At 43.5% G+C, this 26,996-nt stretch overlaps 1 protein-coding gene across 2 annotated transcripts in view; it reads right to left on the bottom strand.

Annotated features, from left to right (window-relative positions):
* zbtb16a (zinc finger and BTB domain containing 16a) overlaps positions 1 to 26,996 on the bottom strand; it is a 133,959-nt gene that overhangs the window by 44,326 nt on the left and 62,637 nt on the right. For both annotated transcript variants that reach the window (XM_044041795.1, XM_044041797.1), the window contains exon 4: positions 7,660 to 7,746. In XM_044041795.1, the coding sequence (XP_043897730.1) occupies positions 7,660 to 7,746 (87 nt within the window). The remainder of the gene's footprint in view (positions 1 to 7,659; positions 7,747 to 26,996) is intronic.

The following is a 26,996-nucleotide window of genomic DNA, read 5'->3' as shown; positions in this document are numbered from 1 at the left end:
CTGGGGAAAAATTTGTTTGCTGAGGGAGCAGGAGGAGGAGGAGGAGGAGGTTAGTAGCCGGAGAACTGACTGTATCGTCTCGCTAGTGCCACTTGATTTAATTTAGCCACCGATAGAGTCTCTGACCACTTGTACTCTTCTTATTTTGGAAGGTGAGTGAGAGTGAGTGCCAAGGAGGGGGAGACGGAGGGAGGCAAAGAGAAAGGGGGATTTGTTCACAGGAAACAGAGGCACGGGGACCTGCGAGGGGTTTTCAATGATTATACGTAAATGTTTTGACTGTAAACAGACACTGTATAGAAGCCACTGAATCACAAGCTTGTGAGGGTTATCGCCATCACCTGAAGCAATCTTCTTTGATGACATATTTCCTGCGATTGGCACTGAACCTACTTCCCATAAGGGCTCGCGGAGGGGATGCGGTTACGTCAACTACTGATATCATCGAGCGTGCAACACACTCTATGATGTTACGATTTTCAAGTTGCACGCGCACAGTTAAAGGTCCTCAGCTCAGCCCAACCTGTCTGTCAGGGAGCTACTTCCATCTCGTTTCTGTGGACAGAGCCATTTTTTTCTTTGACTTCACTTCAAAAAATATGAAATGTTTTTAAATTTTTAGGACACAAAAAGCTAAACTACTTTTATTTCAATGTGATTATACACTTACACAGACATACTTAGGAGTGATGTGTCCAATTTCTGCATATAAGAGCTTTCCAGGCCTTTAAAAAAAAACAAAAAACAAGAAGAATTTTGGGAGCCATTTTCCATACACAATGTGATTCAAACTAATTCAAATTCAAACAGGGCCATAAATAAAACAGACAGAACACACCCGACATGAAAGTTTGAGCATAATTTGGAGAGAACATCATAAATATGCACTCTGTAGTCAGCCTGTTTTGTTTTGACACAAATAGGTCCGTGTCTGAGCGTCTCACCGGGTCTCCAACATTGTGAATGTGACCCCCGATGGTTCGCCGTGACCTCAGACATCTTACGCGAGGTTCCGTGGCCCGCTGAGCACAGACAGACCGACCGACAGACAGACAGGAGGACTGCCTTTGTCCACGGACAGCTTGCTCATTTATGAGTGGGATGCTCAAAGGACGAGCACCAGGGAAGGGTGCGAGTCAGGCATTCAGACTCACCAGATGACACGGACGAACGGCGTCGCTCACCATGCGAACACTGTGTTGGCAGAAGCCATAATGCTAATGCACATCTGCCCTGTAGCGAAAGCGACGTGACGAGCAAAAAATGCCTCATAAACATGTTTATTTCATCTTTGTGGCGATAATTTAATTCTAACGAGAGCTAACGCAGATCAGTCGAGTGAGGGGGATCACATTCACACTTCCATGGAACCCGGGCTGACGCTGTGTGCTTGTGTATTCATACATGAGTGTGCCTCTGTGTGTGTATGTGAGCAACACATGTGCAGCACAGCCTGCCTGGGGTGGAAGAATATTTGCTTTGCTTATCGCTGCCCTAATGCTCACTGACAAGTTAATAACATCACAATTAACTAAATGCTAAACAGATGCCAGTGCTGGACTAATGTGATTGAGACAATCGGCACTTTTGACGTGACCCCTGTGTAGTGCTGCCATTGGCCTAATTTGCTTGAGTGACATGACTACACTGTGTGTGTGTGTGTGTGTAGCTGTGAACGTATTTCACCGTGTAAACACTTCAAGAAGAAGGGGAAAAAGACGTAGAAAGAAAATGAAATGAGGTTACTAAAAAGTGCTTCTTTTTCTACCCATCGTAACCTCCTTGCACTCTTATCCTTCCCTCTGCTCGTTCTCCTTTACTGTCTCTCCTCTGTTCCTCCCTCCCTCCCTCCCTTTCCGCAGCTCTCTCTCCAGCCAAACTATTTCTGGCTTGAGAAAAGAAAGTGTTTACTCTGTGGCCGCAGCCTGCTGGAATCACGCTGTGTTCCCACTGGCTAAACCCACTATTGCCACTCCATGGTTTGCATATTTTCCCTGTATTACAAGACTTTAAAAAAGGGCGAAGGGAGAAGATAAAGACAGAAAGACAGAAAAATAGAGTAAGAGAGCAGTCCCCACCCCCCTCCCTTCTATTATATGTGGATTTTCTCTGTGTGCACATGGGGATGATTCATGTTTAAACAGTGACACCGACGGATGGACAACATTTCATCCAAAAACTCGCGGACTGTGGACTTACTTCACATGGAAGACGCAAATCCCAACTGTTGCAAGTGCCGCTCACGTCTCGCGTCCGCTGCTCGTGCAGACTGCGGCCTGCGCTTGATGGACTAATGAGCAGTTTTCAGTGCAATTACAACGTGCACATTTATAGAGTTCACACCGGCGGCTGCAAAACCTATAGAAAATGCATGAAGTCATAGCGGTGAAATCTGCATTTATCCACATGCAGACAGACCAAAAAAAAGAAAAGAAAAAACATCCATGTCGTGTATATTTTTATTTTGTTTGCGAGCCACTTTCTCCATGCAAATATTCTGACCTTTTCTCTGTGCTTTTCTACACCAGGCTCCGATTTAATCAAGTGGAATGCGAGTGTGGTGGGGTTTACTAATAAAACACAAGAGCTATAAATTATGGTAGGGACCAAAGCAATCTGATGAAAAGAAAAAAAAGAAAGGAGATGATGATAGCTGGCAGGAATACAGAGATAAATACGGAATGGGAGAAAAAGCAGCTCAGAGATCAGGACAGTCGTGTACTGCTCGATGGGAGAGGCTTTACTGGAAATGCAAAGCGAAAATGACACGTCGGAGGTGGCCACATTAAAAAAGTGTTGGGAACAGATTACAACTGATATCGCAAAGGAAATGACAGTGTACAGCCGTAATGGACGATAACAACTCTGCAGAGTTTGTTCTGTCGTATGTTACGAGCGCTCTTCTGTTTCCAACCAAACTTATGGAGATTTTTTGAACGCAGTAATGGCTGTTCATATTAAACAATAACTAGCCCCTAAAATTTTACTGCTCCTTTCAACAGCAGAGCTAACATTGTGTGTTAAAGCACTTAATTGTCCTTGAAAAGAAAAAAACCCAGAGCTTTATTAATAGGTAAAGAAAGAAAGAAAAAAAAAAACTATTTTTCTGGCTCATAACTTCAAAGCCAGTGTTTGAAATATATCAGCTAATAAATTTAACGCTCGCGTTGACTTTGAGGAACCTGCCCTCCGTGACAACTCGTACGGCACGTCGAGCATGTCATTTGTCATAGGTTGAGGGCGCTGAGGACATTTGGGCTGCACACCGGGATTTCATCATGTGAAATCACATGGAAATTTAATTAAGGTTCGGAGCTTTCCCCCTGCTTTTGTTTACATTAGTCCTGCTCCAGGTCTGTCGTGCACACTTTAAGCTTTTCAGGAAATTGGGATAAAAAGAAAATGACCTCACTCGATGTTATACTATTCATTTCTCCAAGGCTGCAAATGGAGCCTGGAGCTGCAGGGGTTTGATTTACATTGTGATGAAAGATAATTATGGAATTATTGATTAACAGCGCTCAAAATAACTGGCCCAACTCCGTTTTAGCCACGATAACAAGGCAGCATTGGCAGGTTTTTCCATCAGATAATGAGATCAAATATTGCCTGACGTAAATTTTACTCCCAGGATCGGATAACAAATCAGAATTCACACAAACATCCCAGAGCCCAATATTTAATACTACTGTGAATCAGGGCTACGATTAATTAGATTTGAAGGTTTTTTTGTCTCCATTCAGAAGAAGCAACCGACTGTGAATCAAACTTCCCAAGAGAACATTTTGGGAATAAAAATGCGGCTTTGGGGGTGGTTTCATATCCATATGCACAATATATTAGACTTGTCTGTCACCTGACAGGCCTATGATGAAATGGAAGACTCCACCAGGAAATCCATAGCTGTACATGTCGTGTTTGCCTGCTGCTATCAGTGCAGGCCTGGTTCAAAGCTTCAGTGCATAACAATTGGAGGACATGAGGCATAGACAGTATAGCAAATGGGCTACAACTCTACATGACAGCAGTGCTTTTCTTTAAGGATGAGAGCTCCATGAAAGCCAGACTGACTGTGTTCTTTGCTTACAAAAACCCCGAGGCGAGTCCCAGTTTAGAGGGAGAGAGCCTCTGATGCGATGCCATCCAATTTAGGGGAAATATGTGACAAAGAATTAGCCCTGAGTAGGTGAAATGCAACTCACAAGCCAAATTTGGCTTCTGAATTTTCTGGATTTATGTGATGCATGTGTTGCACAACATCGCTACAGCGCGCGCGCGGGGAGGGGGGGTGACAGTTAGGCGCGAGTGTTTGTGCATGCGCGTTTGCACGAGTTGACTGGGTTAAAAACAGCCACATGATGTTTTGCTATTAGCTCCGCTGGCATCCTGGACCAGTCACACCCACGAGTTTGCAACAGAGCTACAGCCTGATAGGAATTACGACTACTTCAGGAATGCCTCCACAGCCTCTGGACGAACACGGAGGGTAACACAGAGTAACACAGGGAGAGAGAGAGGTGTGTGTGATATACCAAGCATGGACAGTCCTGTTAAGAGAAGACAAAGTGAGAAAGAGAACGAGGGTGAGTCAGACTGCAGCTGATCAGGCCAGCAGAGGAAATGCCACAATAGTTCTCATTCAAAGCAGCAAGAGAAACAGCCACAGTTCCAGAGGCCAAATATTGTCAGAGAACATTAGCCAAGGGCTGAAGTGCTGCCAAGAGGCAGGCAGAGATCAAATCTGGCTTTGATGACCAACAGTAACCCTGTGCTCCTACCACACGCCCACTTTGATGTTTTGCGTCTTTGGTACTGTACACACAGACATTTCTGTGTAAATAAAGCCTCGTTTGTTAAGCCTTCTTGCTCAAACTGTTTTAACACGGTATTGTCGAGCGGAGCTGCTGTCTGTATCTGTTCCCAAATATTGTTCCGAGGTTTTGTTTACATTGCAACGGGCATAAATAAATTTGCATCTGAAAAAAACGTGCAGAGGATAAAACGCCCATGAGCATGCCATGCAACAACCGAAATACTTTATGAGCCAGTAACAGTGTTTGTCTCAGGACTCTTCATCTTGTACTGCAGCCATAAAAAGACATTTCAGTCAGAAATTGCACAAATGTGTTCATAAATACGGACCTCAAATGTGTTTCTGGTTCAAAAGGCACTTATGTGCAACTACTTTAATGATGTAAAGGTAAAAATAATGTTCATAAATCCCTCAAAAGTAGTCTCACATATTCAAAGAGACACTGAAAGGGGAAATGGTTGGATGGAAATGACGCATCTTCTGAGGACTTGTACTTATTTTAAAATGTCTTCTCGGAGGATGAATAATTCAACTTTTTCCACACGTCTCAGTCACCAGAAACAGTCAAGAAGGAGACAGAAGGAGACCAACATGTGTGAGGTTGAACAAGTAGCTTCCACTGCACAAATTCTCTTATGATAATAATAATAATGATAAATCTCCAAAAAAAGTTAGACAGAGAGACACAGGAAGGAAGTTTGTTTACCTGTCTAAACTCACGTCGTCACTCATTCTCCAAATGCAACGCACCTTTGACTCACGTGTGAATGACTATCATTTAAAATATGCTTGAATTGATTTCATCCAGATACATGAATTATTGAGTGAAACACGGTCACGGCTAACTGAAGTCGTCCCGATCGTGCATGGAATTCGGAGGTTCAGCGATGACGGCGATCAATCCTTCCACACTGACACCGCGGAAGAGAAAAAATAAATAAATGGCCACGTGTTCCGATCCGGCGCCAGCCGTGTGATAATGAAGGTGTGCGGAAGCATATTGATCACACGCAATGAGCCGCTGAGGCTATGAATCAGGACCGCGCGGTGAAACTGCCTCGTCATATTTTACAAGAGCTCATTTCTGGAACACTGATCCCTGAACACATGGATGATTACTATACTATTACCGCTGCTGCTGCTGCTGCTGCTCCAGTTGTCTGGCAGGAAGACACGTCTGGCCCTGGCTGCGGCTGCCCCACCCCCCTCTCCCCAAACCCTTCCATTCGTTCCAGACTAGAATGCCTATATTTAGAGCTCTCCTTTCCGCTGTTATGGCTGTCGGATCATTAGCCTCATTTAACCCTTCTTTACCTCTGGTGAGCTGATTGGCTGAGGGCATGCCCCTTAGGAGTTACCCTCCTCAACTCTGCTATAACTCCCCCCCACTGCAAAATAAAACCCCTGACTTATACCGTCTCAACTTCCCCTCTCAAATGTTTAGGATGAATGTGGGTGGGTTTGGTCGGTGGGGGCGCACGATTAGCTGCAAAGCAACGGGAGCCGATGCTGCAAGCCTGAGGGTCACGGTTCTCAAACGAAGGACAAAACACAAGATGATGATAATGATGATGATGATGATGATGATGTGCTATTTTGAGGTTCAGGCCCTGGTCCGAGTGTGCATTAGCAGCACTCCGTGCTCTCATATGAATTTGTTTGACATGCTAGGGGTGAGGCTTAAGGACATTGGCCTTGGCTGACCTCTCGTACAACTATTACTGCACAGTTTTCCTCTCTCTTAAAAATCTTAAAAATATCAAAAATCATTGACTAGTTTGCCTTTAACTAAGATGTTACTGTACATTAAACTTCCATATATGCAGATTCATGCTTATTTATCAGTACAAAGTGTGATAGGGTCGACCTGAGTAGCTTTAAAGTTTAGAGTGGAGCCATCGTAATCCAAAATGAGTTATTTTCACAGGAGGGCCTTTAATCTCGGCGATAGTTTTTGTGAGTCACCTTAACGAGCGCTGGCATTATGGCGGGCGACATGTGACGACGTGATCGGCTTACAAGTTACGACTGGCAAGATGTCAAACCCAAAATCACCTGACGAGTCTCCACTGAAGAGTGCCACTGTGTAATTTAGAACGTTTAAGGTTGGAATTGTGTAAAAATAACCAAAGAAACGCAAGTAAAAAAGACGAGAACACACCACATTTGCACTAAATCGTCCAGGACGTACCCCTAGCCCCAAGTACACCAGCTCCATAATGAAGTGGGCTAAATTTGACATTCTTTTCTCCCAAATTAAAGGTTTCATCACCAGCAGTGAAGCTGTTTTGAGTCATCACACATCTGTTGAAGGGGTATTTACTTCTTCCTATTTACATCTTGGCATCTACTTCACCCTCGTCCTCCCATCTTCATGGCTGAGCACTGATAAACAACGTTGCCCTGCCAAGTTCTCTCGGGTTTGTTGATTACTGTTGGGTCTGTCTTGATTTAGGGCAAGTGGGACTAATCCAAGATGATGTGATCTATCAATGTGTCAATCCGTGGCTCCAGTTATCCAGAGAGCGCTGAATGAGAGGCGGGGTGAACGAGCACAAAGCGCACACCACAAAGAAAAAAAAACGCGCGCGCTGATTTGCGACAAGAGCGACCAGATGATTCCGGTGCTGTCTCATTTCTCCCTTGGCTTGAACTTAACATGATTACAGTTGTGTTTTTGCTGCATTTCCAACGTGGAGACACACTCAAAAGGGGGGATTTCTGGAGAAATGTCGCCCCGACAAAAAGGATGCTGACGCAGAAGTGGAGCGCCATAATCCTGTTGTTTACGGCCACAGTGTCACGGTGATACTTTTGACTGCGTGTGTGCGCCTGTGTGTTCATACCGGTGTGGATCTGTCGGTGGGCCTCCAGGGATTCCTCTGTCTGGAACTGGGCGCCACACTGGTCACAAACTATGGCCTTCTCACCAGCTGGAAAACAAAGACAGACAGTGGACACTTAATACAACATATGGAACGTGGAGAGGAAAGCTATATCATAAAAATGAGCACTGAATTATTCTTTCACTTTGTATCACTGACATTTTAGCTGATATAGAAAACTTATACCACACTTATTTATTTCACTTTTTGAACTAAACCTTTTAAAAGCAAACGGAAATGACAGGATCAGTATTTACACAAATCAAATCAAAATTAGACACATATTAATATTTCATAATAAAAGAAAGATTTTCATTTTCATGTCCATACATACTTGAAATAGAGGCTAAATATTGTTGTTTTTTTTACTTGTTTGTGCAGCATATTAACATGTGAACACCTTTTATGTACTGTATATAATGCATAGGTGCATTAACAGCAGCAGGTGAAACTACAATACTAAACCAACACACTCCTGCTTTTGACCCAGAGCCACAGAGTTATAATTCAGCACTGTTTCCATTTGTGCTCCACCGCACTTTGCTTCCGTTTATGCAAGTAGATCAACTATGTCGGCCTTCGGCACAGGCCTGGAATTTTTATGTACTTTCCTTGTACATTCACTTATGAATGTGTACAATAAAAAAACAAACAGAGGCAATGGGAAACTGGCACGTACACCCACAGGGTGCCGTCGGAGTGCACATCAGATCAAGCTTGCACAAACGACTTTTTATGACTTGGCAACAAGTACTGTACATGCCATACACATCACACATCAAATAGATGCACAAACACACACACACACACACACACACACACACACTTAGTGAACATCTGGATATTGTGTGTGTGCAAAACATCCAGTGTGTGTGTCTGTTTCCAGTGCAAGCACAGAGTGATCTCTCCCAACCAGACCTTGGTTTGTTCTTGGCACGGCCTCCTGGGTTACGACACCTCCACAGAGAGAGAAACAGAACACAATGAAAACAGGAAGCCAATTCTTAGATGACAAAAAAAAAAAAAGTCAGGGGAGAGATGGCTTGTGTGGTTTTGCAACTGCACAGACATTAGGGAACAGCCTGTACTGTAATAAGCCCTATACAAAAAGCAGAAATGACATGGACCGCGCACGGCCCCGTGTGCGTCTGCCAGTAGAGCGATTATGCAACAAGTTATGCAAAAAAGTGAGCGTGACAGGATCATAAGCCACCACAGTGCAACCTTTAAAGCTACAACATGCAAGATACATCTGTGATACCGCATGATTTATATCCGTGTTAACAACTTCAGACTAAAAGGACTGAGCCGCTGAACAAATGTCCCCTTTTTTAATCGGCTGCATATGCAAGAAGCGTGGTTTGCAACGTGAGCGTATGGCGGCGCGCCAGTGTCAAATGCACAGAATGAACATATGGACAAATTAGCCGGGGGAGAGCAGCCACTTAACCTCTGGAGAACAAGACATGTCGTGTAGATGTAGACAGAATCCCCGACGCCATTTGTCTCTCATTTGCATTAATGACATACTGTAGTCCTTCTGTTGTTTCTTTAACGCCCCGTGTTTCGCCCATAAATGGCTCAACTTTAATTATTATTTTTTCTTTTATGTTCTACAGTTGCACTGGCTAACCTGTGCTGGACTCGCTCCAGGTATTGATCTGAGCTCATTGATTGCTCTTGCAGTGACCAGCTGGGACACTTTTATGACCATACAAGTGAAGTTGTGACTGCTTCATATGCTACACGTCGACATTCAAAAAGGAAATGCACAACGTTTTTCACTTCTGACAAACCCACACTAGTGTCCACTGATATGTGCTGTGCTTTATCCTCCAAGTTCCTCTAAATTGGGAGCATATTTCAAATTCTATTGCAGAAGAAATGAAATCAAAGTAGCGATTGGGACCATTAACTCCTCAGGAAAATGTGTATTGACATAGGGGAATTTTATTTTCCCATAGACTTCCATTCAAACCTTGTTGCTAATTGCTATTTACACCCTAATTTTTTCTCATTCCATCTATTTTTTTTAATATCCAGTCCATATTCCCAATACATACAGAGATTTCCTGCTTTCCAGTGAGCTACATGGCTAAATGAAATGAATCTCCCCATTAATTTAAACTTGCTTGAACATACAATGAGTAATTCATTGCAGGTTTCAGTTTACACTTTGCCTTCCTGCTACTGGGGGTGCCCCTGAGCAGGGCACTTAACCCCCAACTTCCCCCAGGTGGCCCCCTGTGTAGCCAGTAGATCAACCTGTGATTGTAGCTTCCAGGTGTGAATGTGTGACACAGTTTAATTCCTGGAAAACTGTGTTCATTGTGAAGAAATCCAATTTCCTTTTTAAAAAAACAAAAACTAATGAACTCCAATCAAAGCCTAAAAGGCAAGAGAAACACATTTGTGTCCAGGGCTTGCAGTACTGTAAAACATTAGTGATTTGTAGTAAATAAGCTTTATACTGGCAAGTAATGACTCCGCCTCACAGACGGTGGTGCAACACTTTAACAGTCTTCTGGGAGGCCAAGAGGCGTGTGCTAAATGGACCAGGGATAGGATTTTAGTGCAGGGCATGCCCCTGCTTGTGGCACAAGGACATAAATTGTGCAGGAAATGCCTGCATGATGCCTTGCTTCAAGGAGAATGAAGTTGTGAGAGGTCACCGCGGGCACAAGTGGGGAGGGAAAGTTGAGGCGCAGGAATCCAAGGGTACACGTGGCCAGGCAGCCACCCAGCCAGATGCCCGTCACTCTAGTTAGCCAGCTAAGTGCTAACAGGGGGCCCTCTGCTTGGTAACAGCCGCCGTCAGACATTTTCACTGCCAAATTAAAGCAATAAATCTTGAGGGCCCCACTTTGATTGCAAAAGGGTGGACTTGTTAGTTAGGAAAGACGAGGCGACCGGGATTGAGGAGACACGTACTTAACATCAGCTGATACGCTTGTCATGTGTGTGCTAAATTATAGTCGGCCTGGAAATGAGGACGCCGCGCTTTCAGCAGACGTTATTATGATACTCATTTCACTGTGAGAGATCTTAATTTACACAAACACACGTATTAAAATGTCGACATCCCCGCCGTCGTTGCTCAATATGCAACAGTCAAAAAAAAAAACACAAATATCATGTTACATCATACTGACTTAGCAACAGCAAACAAAAGCGGATCTCACAATATTAGTCCACTATGTTTGCGAGTTTTTTTTTTTGTTGTTTTTGTGTCACATTGCTACAGATTCAGCACTTATGTGCGTGCATGTGCACATCCAGGAGGAAGAGATGAGATGGCGATCAGGTGCCGCACGCCACTCGAGCCGCTTCCCTTTTCACTTCCCTCTCCGAGGATGTTGCACAACTGCTGTTGCAGCGCGGCTCGGTTATTTCATAAAAGGGCCCGTAAAAAAAAGAAAAGAGAACAAGCCCGCGAGGGCTCCCTGCCAATCAAGTAAACTTCCTGCAAAAGCCCGGCAGCAACGAGCAATGTAACCGTCCCGTTCTGTAAACTTGATCTGCCTTTGCAGGCCCTGCATGCCCCCGATAACGCTTTCCCTCATGTTTTAACTTTTTATAACTTCTGGTCATTGAAAACCCTGATGAGTTATTGTTTTTCTTAATCCTCCATTTAAAACGGCAGCTGTAAGTCTAAACTGTAAGTGGAATGTGCTAATGCACATCCGGTTCTTTGGTTTCCTGAAAAGGTGAGTTGTGTAATCTCATATGAACTCGTTCCTTCACGCTCTACAGTGCTGTTCCTCTTTTACATGGACTTTGTTCATGCATAAACTTAAGTACTGTATGAGAGACGGCAATATTTTCATCAGAAGTCAAACTGCAATGAAACTGCATGTAAACATTTCTCTGAACTCATCCCTCCATCTTGCACCACCGCGTTTTGCATCTTGAATAGACGAACCAGCGGCGAACGTGTATTTTGCATTGAGAAACTGAAACTTACTACACAATTAAAAAAAAAGAAAAATTATTTTTCGCGTCACAAATATCTGCCTCGTCTCGTCCTGAAACGCCGTCACAGTGTTCACATTTGTGTTTTACAAGTGCTCTATAAATAAAACACGTTCGCCGTCCACACGCCGTCCTGTTGACTCCGTGTACTCTAACCATTTCCTTGGCGTTCCACAGTGTTTCATTTAAAGCTTTAAACTGCTGTGCGCGTTCCCCCAACAGTGGCAACATTTCACCATGCAGACATTATGAGGATTGTGGATTAACCCACCGTGCAGGCCTCACAGGGAAGCGATGGTGCATTCCCTCGCCTGTAATTTCCCCTGACATGCTAAGTGCTCATTCTCCCATTCGCCTAAATAATGTGGTGTGCAATGGTGTATTGTCCCTATTTGCTGTTACACTCATTCCCGCGACTGCGTGGCATGCGAGTTGCAAATGTGGGCCGTCATTACGTTACGACGCGGAGACAAAGACCAGGGGAAAAGTAACCTGAGTGCCCATTTGGGAGTTTGTGGGTGTGATAAGTGTGTTTGCGAGCAACAAGAAAACACAGACGCGCGCACACACACACACACACAATCGCATCATCCAGTTCAGCGATGTGATCTCATAATGCTGCCATTCAGAACCTCATGTCACTGAAAAGGATATGTCAGAGGCAGAGACAGGCCTTGTTTGTCTCAGAGTGATCATCCTGTTTTTCTGCTAAAAGACGAAATATTGTTATTTTGGTGACAGCAACATGCCCCGGAACCCGATTTGACACTTGTTGTTCCAACCTACTTTCTTTCCACAGGTACAGCGTATATGCTATAGCAACAGATAACCCCTCCTCTCTTTCTCTCCCCGCGCTCCCTTGGGGAAAGAGCAGTCTAAACAGAATCTTTCATCAAAGACAATCATAGAATTAAACATAAGAGTCTGTCTCTGCTCGTAGCGACACACTGGAAGTAGGCCAGCATGTGGAACGCTAAACATTTCATCCTGCACACACACACACACACACACACAAAAGAAGAGGAAGAAGAAGGAAAAAACTTTCCTCCTTTGCATTTCTTTTCATAATTTGACAAAGGCACTGATCTTTCTCGCCGCGACACCGAGCGACGCGTCACTGACATGAAGTGAGAAGCTCTAAATGTCCGACTCGAACAGGAGACGGCAGTCGGTGCAGGAAAGGGAAAATTCCCACACGAGAGCTCCACCGATCAGAGAGAATAATAATCACGCTGTATCAGACAGGCTAACGACACCATTACACGTAAACACACAACTATGGCTGTATTTATGCCTGCACTGCAGTCAGTCTGTGGAACTGACCTGAGAAAACCAACCGTCCTTCATCAGCCAAATGATAGTTGGACGACTTGGAAGGAGAGGAGGGGAGAGGAAAGGAGAGGAGGGGAGAGGAGAGGAGGCTTGAGCTCTATGGAGATTAATACATTCAGTGACAATCCTCAGAAACATGGCTCATGAATCCCACAGTACATTTGGCTTATATGCTTGAAAACAAGAGGTGATTGCCATCTTCTGAGGCTCAGTCCTGTACATATTCATAGCATCATCATCATCATCATCATCATCTCTGGACTGACAGTGAAACAGCATTTTTCCACCAAAACAAAGACGTGAAGGTTAATTTGACACTAAAAACAGCTTGAGTTCAGTTTTTTTTCCCCTCACTTAACTCCCTATTTAACATTTTTGGTTGTTTTTCTTAACTGCGGGCTGGGATGCCGTTTACAGTATGTGCATATGTTTCGGCATTGGCTGAATGAGCTGCTCTCAGGAGTCAGGGAGGCTAAATGGGAAATTAAAAAAAGGCTAATTACAGTGTATACATCGATGGCCCGACCAATATCACACTCAGTGGTTTTTAACAGTGTAAACAGGGCAGAAGAGAGAGAGCGAGAGAGAGAGTGAGTGAGAGAAGCAGACAGACTACGGAGAGAAAATGTCAGAGGGAGGGAGGCAGACAAGTGTAGTCACCAACAAAAACATAGCCTGGCTGTTCACTGAGCCTACATAAATGGCTTATGTAAGACAGCACACTCAGTACCAAAAAACAGCAGAAATCCATAAACACACACACACACACACACCGTGACACACTCACGTCGGCCTCACGACACGTGTGAGGACTGTCTGAGCTCTGTTCCTCACTCAGACACACACACACACACACACACACACACACACACACAGTACGTCAGTTCTACCAAATCAAAACAATAACAAAAGAGCCAGTTTGATGACATTGGAGGTCATGGGAGTCATTGTCTTATTCTATTAGTGTGTGTGTGTGTGTGTGTATGGGAGAGCTTCTGCAACAAGTGTCTGTGATCCATTAAAATGAAATAAAAACACAAAAACAAAGTGCAACACACGAGATTTAGCCATATGAATATATATTATAATATACGTCTCTCCGGGAGTTTGAACCAGAAGTTTAAATTGACCAAAATTTTAGTATTGGAAATATTTTTGGTTGATATAAGTAAACAAAATGAGATATTTTAATGAAAAATAGGGCTATTGTTGATTAATTGAGAACTTGTTTGGTCCATAAATTGTTGATCAGTGTTTGCCAAAACCTGGAAAGGATGATGCTCTCGATTTGTTTTGTTTTATTGCTTTCTCTACCAAAGAAATCCCAAAATATTCATATTTAAGAAACGGAAAATTCAGAACGCTCAATTATTGAGAAAACCCTCAAAACGGTTCATCGATGATCAAAAATGGACACAAAAAAACAAGATGGGAAGAGAATATTTTACCCCGCGTCTAAAAGTTGATTTGGTGCACATGCAAATGGAAAAAAAAAGCACACACACACACACACACACACACTCACTCACAGGAACACACACAGACGCAGTATGCTGTCAGAACAATGAGTACAGACACCACACGTCCTCTCCCTCTCTGTCTCTCTCTCTCTCATCCCCCCCTCCCTCTTCCTCCCCGCCTGCCTCTACGTTCAGCGCTATAACGAGCCGTGCTGTACAGTTTTATTTACACCGACCTCTTATCAGCGGTACAGCAGCACAGAGGCTGCCAATTGGAGAGGACAGGCCACAGTACTGCCTGTTCCCTGTGTAGTGAAGTAGGTGTGTACCACCGTGCTCCCAGCACGTTTTTATCAAGGCTCAGGGAGAGACTGGGCCTGAGCCAGGCTGCCTCTCCAAATAATAAAAACATACTCACACGCACGCACGGGTCTGCGGCGAGAATGATTAACCGCGTTCTACGGCACACACGTACACTCGCCTACAGTATTTGAATTCACTGTAGGCGATGGACCTTTACTTATCTCCCGAGTCATCGTTTCATCAGGAGTTCAGTGTTTGACTGACATAAGTCTTAACGTGCACCGGGGAGCGAGTGACAGATGGCAACATGCTGGGGTTGGAGGCGGGGACGGAGTTCAACGCGAGGAACAATGAGGGCAGAGTTCTCCCTGTGTGTTTTGGTGCAGGGTATGAGATAAAGAAAATCATTCGTGTAATGATTTGCCTGAAGATGACAGGAGAAACGTGCAGCACATGAAAGGGTTCGAAAAGAGAGTCAACACGTGGTTCCATCACACGGCTCAGAGACGAAAAACTAAGCTTCCTGTTCTTGAAACTTGTTTGCAGCCGTGTCTATTTTTGCACACTGAGACAAATGGAAAACCTTGAATTTGAACCACTTGGCCAATTCAGTTCCAAACAAAAGCTCAGCTCTCAAACAAACTAAACGAGCAAAGATGCAACCTATGGCATTGAAATAGTGTTAATACATTTGCCTAACTGGAAATAAAGACATCACATCTGATTTGTGTGTCCAGACACAGCCTAACCTAACTACATGAGTTGCTATAGTAACAAAGAACGCGTATTTGTGAGGTGGCTCTCAAATGCGGACGCAAGAAAAAAAAGTGGAGGCTCTCCAAAACAGTCGTTGTGAGTGATTTACTGTAAACCCCATTTCAAAACAAGTACAAATGGGATCTGAATCAGATTTGTTGCTGTTCAGACTGACAACACAAAAAAGAAATAAATCCAGAGTCTGAAGAACGCCGCTGATCACACACACCGAGCGTGTGCGAGGGGCCGACAATAAATAGAGATGATATTGCAGTTATCATAAAACATCCCGGTACAAAACACGCGCGCGAGCGTCGCGCACTCACGACACTCGACACAGACGCACGGGCAGAATTGACTTTATGGCGTGATCAAACAAAGTGTTTTAGATAAGACGAGATACTCGCCGCGTCACTGCGAGAGGGGAACAGAGGAGCCATCAAAGTGCGCGGCAACGTGTTTGTTTTCCGATGATATTGTTATTGACGGAGAGGAAGAAGGAAATCAAAGAGGAAGAGAGGGAGTGCGAGGAGGAAGGAGGAGGAGGGGGAAAAAAAGAAGGAGGCGGAAACAGATGAAGACAGAGAATATTCAGGTCGCATTTGACAGCTTTACGGTCTGTTGCGCCGAATGGGATGTCTAGGGACGTGGCAAAGCAGACAAATATTGACTCACCGCGCGTTTGCGTGCTCGTGTGTAGACACACACTCACACACACACACACACACACACAGAGGGAAAATACACAAGACACTTTGACATGAGGCCTCTAAATTCAGCCCCCCACTCCCTCCAATATGGATGAGCTCACATTGCAACATCAGTCAGCCTTGTTTTTTCTTTTTTGTTGTTGCCCAGCTCAACCTCTTAATCCATTTTGCCTGCAAACCAATTTGTTTGTCCAGTAGGTCACAGACAGTTTCCTGCCCTCACTGTTCCCTGTCCTCTTGTACTGTTTGTTTCTCTCCCTCCTTTGCCTTACTTTCTCTGAACGACCAAGCCATTTCCAGAGCTTCTGCCCCCAGGGAGATCGAGGGCATCTCAGTCCACACATTTATCCCTCCTCCTCCTCCTCCTCCTCCTCCTCCTCTCCTGCAGTCACTTCCTCTCCTCACCTCTCGTCTCCTTTCCTCTATCTTCATCTCTTCCCTCCTCCTTACTTTAAAACCGTCTTGATGTCAGAGAAAGCCTGGCTTCGAGTGGTTTACAGCTCTGACATTAAACACTGGGGATGTGGTGCTGACATAAAAGCCTTAAAATATTAAAAATAGACAACATTATATAATATATATAATACATTATTGAGTTATCTTTGTGAAAATTTCTTCTCTTTTAATGATTCAGTTCAATGTTGAATATACAGATGTTTGTCTGATGCTATAAATTGAAGTTGAATTCTTGATTTTATTCTTGTTTATATTGTTTCTTTTGTTTAAGTTGTATTTTATTCAGTTTGATTGGAACACTAACCCTAACTTCAAAACAAAGGAAAGTAAAGAACTGAACTTTATTTTAACTTTTCGTGACCCCGCCTTCTGTCCTATCACAGCTGACCTGCGATTGATACCAGCGAATGGATAGATTTTTACATAATGCCCACAGGATGAATCCTATTGCACTGAAATGCATAGTGGGCTCTGTGAAACAGATATTCATGCTCCCCCACGGGACGGCTCCACGACTTCATAACGATCTAATCGCTGCACTGTCGTGGTGTTGTCTGTAAAACAAACAGGTGGAACATAAACATCTGTAGAGAATGATGAGAAAATAACGCAGTCAAAACTTGAATTTTTCCCAGGTGTAGGAACACACACACACACACACGCTTGCTGTCCAGTAACACCAATTACCCTGCTGTTGCCAGACACTGGCCAAATGTTTCAAAACACCCCCCCATCCTCACCAGAACCAGGCCTCCCCCCTCCTCTCTGGCAGCCCCCTGAAAGGTGAAAGGTGCCATGTGTTTTCAGCTTTGCCTTTAACCCCCCTCTGTTTCCCAAAGAAAATGAGACTTTGACATGAATCCACGTTCGGCTGCAGGCCACAGACGCAAGGATATCTTCAGGGCCTTATTGGTGAATGTGTGTATGTGTGTGTATGTGTGTGTGTGCATATGGGCCACATGGACGTGTGTGAAGACACGCAAGGAAGGAAACAAGAGCTGGATGCACAGAGGAACTAACCCGGGGCTCTCCTGGTGTGAAGAGGCAGGAAGTGAGTTAGGCAGCTCTAAAACGCCAAAGTGGACCATTTCTCACAGGCCTCGGGGATCTGGTATTAATAGATCCTGGTTGGACAGGGGTGGGTGGGCTCCTGGTGAAATATATGCTGACATGAATGACCTACAGCCGCTCCAGTCTGCCAAACGTCTGCCGACAGAGAGGCCACGACGAGAGCTCAAGCTCAACTTTAACTTGATTTTTTTTTGTCTAAATAAAAATTAAACCGCTCCCTGGGAATTCCTCGCGCAACTCGGGAGCTACGAAGATGTCACTTCCCACAGATAACCTGAGGTTCTCCCCACCTCAACAGTCAGTACGGCCTCATTTATCTCCTCAAAAAACACACATGTGACATTGAATGATTCACACAGAGATGAAATGCTGGGGAAATTGACATCGGAGGAAAAAAAGGAGCTCGGAACTGCCAGAACAACCCTGTCCAAGGTCAATGTAGATCAACTATAGCAAGTACAGTAGGGGGACATTAAGTTAATGTATAATCTGTTCTAAGCCATTCACAGCAGAGTGACCAGGAGGAATACCAGTTGATTCAGAGACCACTGGGGCTGCAACTCTCGATGAACTGATTAGTTGTTTGACCCAAACCAGAAAATATTCATATTTCAGATTCTTAAAAAAACATGGAGCTTGATTTAAGAAGAAACAGCAAATACAAGATGGAGGTAAGAAAATGAAAAGAAAAGACCCTGGCATTTTGTTTTCTACTTTTAGACGAGTCAATTCTTCTTAGCTCAACTCTGAACTTTTTTCTTTTCTTCACTTCCACTGCTTCAAACTCTGCAGTACAACTCACAGCAGTTTTCCCCAAGCAATTTGACACAAAACAGAAGCTGGAAACACCAATCAAACAACCCAAGAAACGCTCTAGATATTTAATGTGACGTTCTCCGAGTCCAAAAAGTGTAAGCAGTAAACACACTGTTAAGAAACACTTAGAAATCACTGATATTTACGGATCTTGGCATGGTCCTGCCTTGTACTGGCAACTTCAGACCGCAATGTTCATCTACACCGGGCATATAATACCGTCCTTTCACTCATAAACCTTTGGAAGTGACAAAAGGTGTTGAAACGATGTGTCCAAACGTGAACTATGTCATTAACTGCGGTTCCACGCAACCATGTTTATGTGGAGTTTGAGTCTTGGATGGAAAACATTAGAATAAAGCACTATAATATAATCACATAAAACCCACATTTCACAAGATTGATTCTCTTGGCAGATGCAGATCGACTCAGCGAAAGGTCCAATCACGGCAAAGAAGCTCTGGACGATCGCGAGCGCTGGATTTACACACGACGACAATGACGACGCGCCAGAACTGCGCGTAAATAGCAATTGGCTGCCATAGCAACCGGTTGATGGAAATCAAACAATGAGAAACACACAAGTTTCAAAAACTAAGCTCCTTGAAGATGGGAAATAACCAGCTTAAGGAGAACAGATCAGTCTGAATTTGTCCTCCCTCCGTGGACGACCGAACTACAGAATAACTAACCTGGTAGTTGTGTTTGACAGACTCTTCAACTGTCCAATCTAATAGAACACAACATTGTATTTATCCTATGTGTGCTGGCTTCAGGGATAGTTAATAAGACCCTGTGACTCTGACCGGCGGTTGAACCCTTACCCCTGTGACCACCACAGACTGTTGCCCAGCCAGCTGCTGGGAATCCAGCAATTGACAGGCTCTTTACAGTGCTGTAAATGCATTTATAGTTCAAGGGAGGAAGGGATGAAATGGCCGCTGATCAGGGCAGGGGGAACTCATTCTGGCTGTGGTTTGCCACCTGAGGACGGGTGGTAGGTGGGCTGGGGTTTAGGGCCATTGCACAAAATTTAAAACACTTGTTGCCCTTGCTTTTTTTTAATTTTCTTTAATTCTTCTGCAGTAGCTGCAGAAATGTTTGCCAAGTTAGTGCTGGGGGAAAAGTGGAAGCCAAAGCTGTCCCTTCATGGGACTTTTTACCAGTGTAACAGGAGACACTTTAGCTCCTTCTCATTAAAATGCAGCTTGGTGGACGCACAATGCATTCACTCGGCTGCACGTTAGACGCTGAGGAAACTACTGCACAACAAACCCTTTCTCTGTCTCTCTGTGTATGTCCACCCCATGGGAACCAAAAATGTTTACATGAGCAGAAAAATAAAATCATGGCAGAAGCCGGCAGACCCCTCCCCCCTGCTCTCCCGACACACACACACACACACACACGCCCTCCCCCCTTCTCTCCCGCTGGTCAATAACCAGTAAAGATTTACTGTTTAGGGCCCATTATTTCCTGCTTTCAAGTCACACATTGTCAAAGGCAAAGCTGAGTTTATTAAGGCTGGAGTCGCAGGGCCAGAATGGGAAGCAGGGACTACAGTGATCACTTGGGCAGTAAAACTGTGACAAAGAAAAATGGAGGGAAGAGCGCAAACTGGCAGGGAAATGCTTGGATTTCCACGCAGAAAAGCTCTCCGATGTTAAGCAGCAAACAGTCCGGAAAGGCTGCACCCTGAAGGGGCGTGATCACACGTCTCTCTGAAAGTATTTAGCAAAGTCGAGTTATTGATGCAATAACTCCAATGACAACTCGAATATTGATAAATAGCTGTTGATCTGAGTCAGTTCAGCTGAGGGAGGAGGGCCAAGAGAAACAACTGGAGACAGAACGCAGATGATAAGACGTCCAAATGGCTCAACAGCAGGAAATGCTTGAAAAATGCAGTTGTTTTTTTTTTTTAACTGCACTCAGGTGCAAAGATTTAATGATCTGTACTTGTTTATTTAGTTTGATTCCAAGATCTCCTCTTCCACGCCGTTAAATCTTCCACATAAAACTTAATAATGCCGACTTCAAAAGGGCAAATCGGATCAATTAGGGAAATCTCACAACAAGAGCTATTTAGGGGAATAAATTTCACTCGAAAATACCGCAGAACATGCAGTCATCAAGGCCGGGTTATCTGCCAAATGACACCATACAGAGGTTGCGCTCTCTCTTTTCCATTAAGTCATCTGTTTTTCCACAAATGGGGTGTCAGAGTGGGGATGATATTTGTTCAGCAAAAAGTCAAAAAAAGAAGACAACAATCTACAGTGTTTGCGTCCAAACCTACAGCACAGATGACATTGAGATCCAATTAGTCATCATTTATGAGAGGCTGAGCTCAGCGTTCTCGCTGCCGTCATCGGCTGCTTTTGTTTTGCGCCCCAATAAAGTTAAGAGGCATTGCATGCAGAACACACACTGGATTACACAGTATTCCAAAAATAAATGTCCGTGCATGAACTGTACAGCTTTTTTTCGAGGGTCGCCGAGGGGGAGAAGTGGAGCCGATCCATGCAGCGGACATTAGGCGGTCGTCGCAGTAAACGCTTTACAACAAGTCTGACACAGGGGAAACATACAGAGACAAACAACCACTCACACCGACAGTTATAGTTGAGCTAGCACCAATCTGCAAGTCTTTGAAGTCGGAACATCTGGTGAAAATGCATGCGCACAAGAATGCAGAATTAGACCTGAACACCTAGTTTCTCAGCTTATGCTGATCATCTACTTTTGCGACTTATTGCACACTATTTTATTATCTTATCCATGAAATCTGCTTAAAAATCTGTGACATTTCAAGAGGTCCAGTGAGTAAGAACTAGTGACATCTACAGGTGGAACTACAGATTGTCGGTGAAATCTGATTTCCCTTCACATCACATGATCCATCATCCATCATCCATCTTCTACTGCTTTATCCTGCACATGAGGGTCTCGGGCCCCACAGATACCAGGGTTCACTCTCACATTCACATCTATGGTCAATCTAGAGTGTCCAATTCACCTAATCCCCATATTGCATGTTTTTGGACTGTGGGAGGAACCCGGAAGAACCCGGAGAAAACCCACACGCACACACGGGGAGAACATGCACACTCCATGTGGAAAGGCCCTTGTTCCGACTGGCTCGCAAACACTGGAACTTTAAAACACCTCCAAATGTTGCCAACATTATTATTAATATCTTTTCCTCTTCAGATCAAAGTGAAGTGTAACATGCCATAAAAAAACAAAAACCCTCCGCTTCCTGCGGAGTCGTCAGTCTGTGCATGGACCTCTGCATCGCCGCGGATATAGATACAGCAGAGCTGATACTGTAGAGGCAATGACAGCCCTTGGCAGGCAGCCAAACGCTGGGAAGTTTGTGTGTATGTGTGGGGTGAAGTGGTGATGTGTGTGTGTGTGTGTGTGTGTGTGGCTACAATCAGCTGAGGCAGAAATAGGCCAAATGGTGACTCTACGGTTCAAAGAGTTCGCCTGTCCTCACTTGTTGCTCTCCAGCGGAGTGGAGTTTTTTTTTTCCTTCCGTTCTATTTTCCTACTGTTACCTTGTTAGATTATCAGAGAAACGATTTGCTTGGACATAATTTATTATTTCCGTTCATAATGCCTGACTTGTTTTGATTGTTGAGGCATGTTCAGGCGCTTACTCCCCAAACCATGAGAAATGTTAGATTTGTACTTTCTTTTTCTGTTCCAGAGAGAAAAGTGTTTACAAAGTGTCAAAACATCATTGCAGACCGTGGTGAAGACGAGCTCGAGACCAAATGTCATGGTATCATTCGAGTTTGTTTTGATGCGACAATATGGGGGTGTGTTAATGGATGTTTACGGTGTTATGAGGACGTGAACCCGGCGTGTTTTAACATGTTACTCTCTGAATTCTAACCAGGTGCTAAAAGTTGACTACACATCAGCGTCATTTCTTCATTTCAGCCAAAATGAGCTCAAATATGACATGAAGTTTTGCACACCCACTTATCTCACAGAACCAGGCAGGTGACACGAATATAAAGATGAAATTGCCTGTGATTTTATCAACATTTACTCGATAAAATGTTTTAACACAATAATAATTCACATTACGTTGTATCTGTTTTGGTGGAATTTTAGCCCCAGAAAAAATACATTTATTTATATATATATATATATATATATATATATATATATATATATATATATATATATATATATATATATATATATATATATATGTATACATACACATATAAAATATGCAGTTACTTAATAACCAGCTAAGATTTGCTCAGTGTATTATCTTCGTCTAAAAGTCTCCAACCTGGGAGGAAATTAAACTTTAATGATCTGTGTTAAACTGCGCCAACAGCAGCAGTTATGACAGAACATGCTGTCACGAGACAGCTTCCCGTTTTTGTCTTTTGACTCGATGTATTTTATGATGTAAAAGGCGCCGATTTATTCACTTCACCTCAATTGATGGAAGCTCGGTTTACACCAATTTTTTTATGCAACATTTTCAAAAGGTTTGTGTAAATGTGAAAGTGGGTGACAGTTTGACAGAAACCTCTGTATCGGCGGTGTGTGCCGCTGTCACGCTGGCTGCACTCATTATGTCTCGGTACTCTTTATGTCTTTCAGAGATGCCTTCGCATATTTTGGCGGACATCTAATGAAGTAAAAAAAAAAAAAGATGTATTATTGCCTTCACTGAGCGAACATGTACACGCAGTTCCCTTTTAAAACAAGTTAGTCAAGTGAAAAGTGGCTCATATATGATAATAATAACCGAGTTAAAAGAAGCAGGGTATAATCTCGCTCTCTGCTTCAGGCAAAGTGAACAGTGTCGGCGCAATCATGTCAACGTGGTAGTGAATGCATTGGAGTGTTTGTTCACACTGGCATAAGCAGTGTACAGTCTTCACTATTCATTTCCACTTAAAAGCGCTCAAAACCAAAGTCTGGCAAAACAAAAATTCTTAATCTCTTAAATCTTGCCTGAGTGTGTTTGTGTGTGTTTTTTTTCTCCCCCAGAATTGAGTTTGGAGTGAGTGGATGAAACAGATCAAAGAGCACATTATCTGTGTGATATTCCACTCTGACATGACCTCATGTTAATGATGTTCATTATACAACTGAACATGATCATACAACAATCATCTGTGCTGGATTAAGTGGTGAGAAGTGCTGGTTACTTCCTTTCATGGCGAAATTCAACACTGAATATGATTGTTATTTGAACTGTGCTTTTAAATGAATCATTCTTATGCCTCGGGATCTTAAATAAGTTTGAAAATTAATCATAATCATAATCATAAAAAATAATCATCACTCTTGGACTTTAACGGGAAAAACTGTGATTTGTGTACTTAAAGCTGCAGTACGCAGAACCACTGGAAATCGAGTCGACTGCTGAGTCACATTCAGCGGTCCTTAAATATTTATGTTCAGGGATCGTGGTCATCTATCCCGAGCACCTCCCACGGGACGGACCTGGACCCTGCGTTTATCGTCTGACTCCTTTGTCCTTATTATGTTCGTTTTTGTTTTGTTTTGCAGTGTAGGCAATTGTTGTTGAACCTTTGACCTCATGGAAGTGTCTGGACAGGTGAAACTGCACAATAAGCGGTCAGTCTAAGTCTCCCCCCGCCATCGCCCATGTTTCGTCAAACAGAGCCCAGAAGAGGAGTTAAAAAGTTCCATTTTCAAAAACAAAAAATGACACGGCGAGCGAACAGTTGTGTAATGAAACGCACATTCAATACGTCGTGGTACAGTCTGTAGCTGTCGTGTGCTTCAGTAACAAGTTAGTCAACTAATGCAAATCAATACGCCGGCTTTTTTCCCCCCAAAGAATCCTCTGGAGAGTATCCAAAAAGCCTGTTTACTCCTGGATTGAAGTGTTTTCTTCTGTGACGGCTGATATTAGTATTCCACGGCTACTTGCTTGTTTTCAACAGTTATAACACAATATCCATGCTCTCCTTTTATGTCGCACCTCCCAGTGGAATTAGTAGCATAAAAGCAATCCTTGTGTGTCCTGGCTACTTCCAGATGGCTTTGGGAGTGCTTTTATCTTCTCCCTCTGCCTCGCTCACTCCGTCTCCTTTTCACTTTCTCCCGCTTCCCTTTCTCTCCCCCCCCCACCCCCACATGAAAGTGCCGTCGGCAGATCTTTGCTTAGCCCCGGTTCATTCTCTCTTCATCCGAAAATATAAAAGTTTCAAAGAGCATTTCATGAGGGAGCTCTTCCATAAATGGGATTCATAGCTTTCTAATCTGCGCTGCGAAATTGATCTAAAAAGTTTCCCAGAGCTATTGGCCAACTTACATAATGCAATAAAAGGTTGTGCCTGAGAGAATATTTACTTTTTATTACCATTCATGCCACAAACAACCCACCCCCCACACACTCCTTTCACTCCTTTTTTGGGACTGTAAGGGAAGCATCATGCCAATGTCATCCTGACATTCCCATTCAACTTTATAAACACATTTTGTTGGAATAAGAAGAATATGTTCAAGTTGAGAGTGAACAAAGTGGAATAACGTAAGATTTCTTTCACAGCAGAGCGAGTGGACACAGGAAGACGTGCGACGAAGGAAACATGTGCCCAAACTAATAGAAAATCACACACACACACACACACACACTGTCATTACACAATGAAGGAGCTGTCACATTTGAAACCGCTCCTGCTGATGTCGGCGCATACCAGGGCCTCATTACACAAAGAGCGACAAGTGGTAGTGAAAATCTAATAAGCAGCATGCATGTATGACACACTGTTAGACCATTACCAGAACAATGTGGAGCTGTTGGGCATAATGCCTGATAAATTGGAGACATTTTCCGAGCAGGGCCCAGGTCTGTCTGTCTGTCTGTCTGTCTGTCTGTCTCACAGAATGACTTGTACTTTTTCCTTCGAGGTGTGAGTCGCTGTCGAGCTCACGAGCGGGGATGATGGGAGCGAAGCAACCGGGGGAGCATCATCAGAGGAAGCTCTGATTCGGTGTGACAGTAAGTGTTGAGGCAGCTGACAGCGACAGAATTTCATCTGCACTCGCGGCAGACGGGACAGTTTACAAGACGCAGACAGACAGACAGACAGACAGTGCATTTCATGCTAGTGCGTCAACGCACGGGGGCAGAGGGTTCATCTCTGATCAGGCTTCCAGGGGAAGTGAAAAAAGTATCAATAAACAGAGGAGGATTCAACAGTGTGCTGCCGCTTTACGGTTCAATATTTCAAATAAAAATGGAGTATTTTTATGCAAGCTTCAAGTAGCCATAACAAATCAATTCAAAAACAATGATATGCATGATATCCTTCTTTAATTGTCAGAAGTAATGAAAGTCAGAAAGTCAACATCAGTGCATATGAAGGTTTGTTCTCAATGATTTTCAATGGAGTTGCAACTAGCCATTATTTTCGACTCGTCTGTTAATTATTTTCTCGATTCATCGTTTGGTCCATAAAACGTCAGGAAATGTTGATCGGTGTTCATCAAAGCTGGAAATGATGAAGTTTCCATGACGTCTTTGTGATGTGGAGCAAAGAAACAGCAAAGTTGCACATTTAAGGAGATGAAATCTCCTTAAATCTCGTTTTAATCATGGATAAAAGCTTCAAACCGACTAATCGATGATCGTAAATGAATTTACTAATCATTTTCAGACGTTTACGTTTTTAATGCACGACGGCGGATGGTACAGTATAGGGTACGTGTAATTATTATTCTTATGCAAGCTGTAAATATTAAATAACTCCAACAATGAGAAGCAGGGTGAATCTTATACCAGGAATTTGGTAATTAGGCGCAATTACAAAACTAATTAAACTATAGGTGTAACTAGTCTCCACCCGAACAGGTTCAGCTGGACAAAAGAGCGGAAATGTACAGTATGCGAGTCAAACCTGTATATGACTACACCTCAGTGGAAAACAAAACAACGCAGGTGTTGTGGAAGTTATTATTTAATCCTCTTTTACATTGTTTGTTTGTTTTTCCATGTATGTGTGTTACATCACTGCCTTCATCTTCTTCTTCTTCTTCTTCCAAATATCTGACAGACGCCGCTGTGGTCACTGCATGTGACAGCGTGAGGACTGTGTCGTTACATGTAAACAAACCCTGCGTGAAAGCTGCAGCTCAGTGTTATTCTGTGAGCTGTCCAGTAAAATGTCACACCAGTTAGTGCCTGTTGTGTATGTTTTTTTATTTATTTATTTTTTTACAATTAAGCTCGATACATGCGCGCCCACAGACCCACACACACACACACTCGCACAAAGCAACACAAATCCATACTAGCCACAGGCTCCTCTCCAATCTATTTTCTGCTCAGCTGGTTTTAAATGAAGTTATTATGACTCATTAAAATGCCCACAAGCTTGTGGAAGTCGGCCAATTACGATTTAAATTT

The sequence above is a fragment of the Solea senegalensis genome, linkage group LG13 (genome assembly GCF_019176455.1).
Source record: "Solea senegalensis isolate Sse05_10M linkage group LG13, IFAPA_SoseM_1, whole genome shotgun sequence".
In the NCBI taxonomy this organism is placed as follows: domain Eukaryota; kingdom Metazoa; phylum Chordata; class Actinopteri; order Pleuronectiformes; family Soleidae; genus Solea; species Solea senegalensis.
This window is presented reverse-complemented; position numbering and strand designations above follow the sequence as displayed.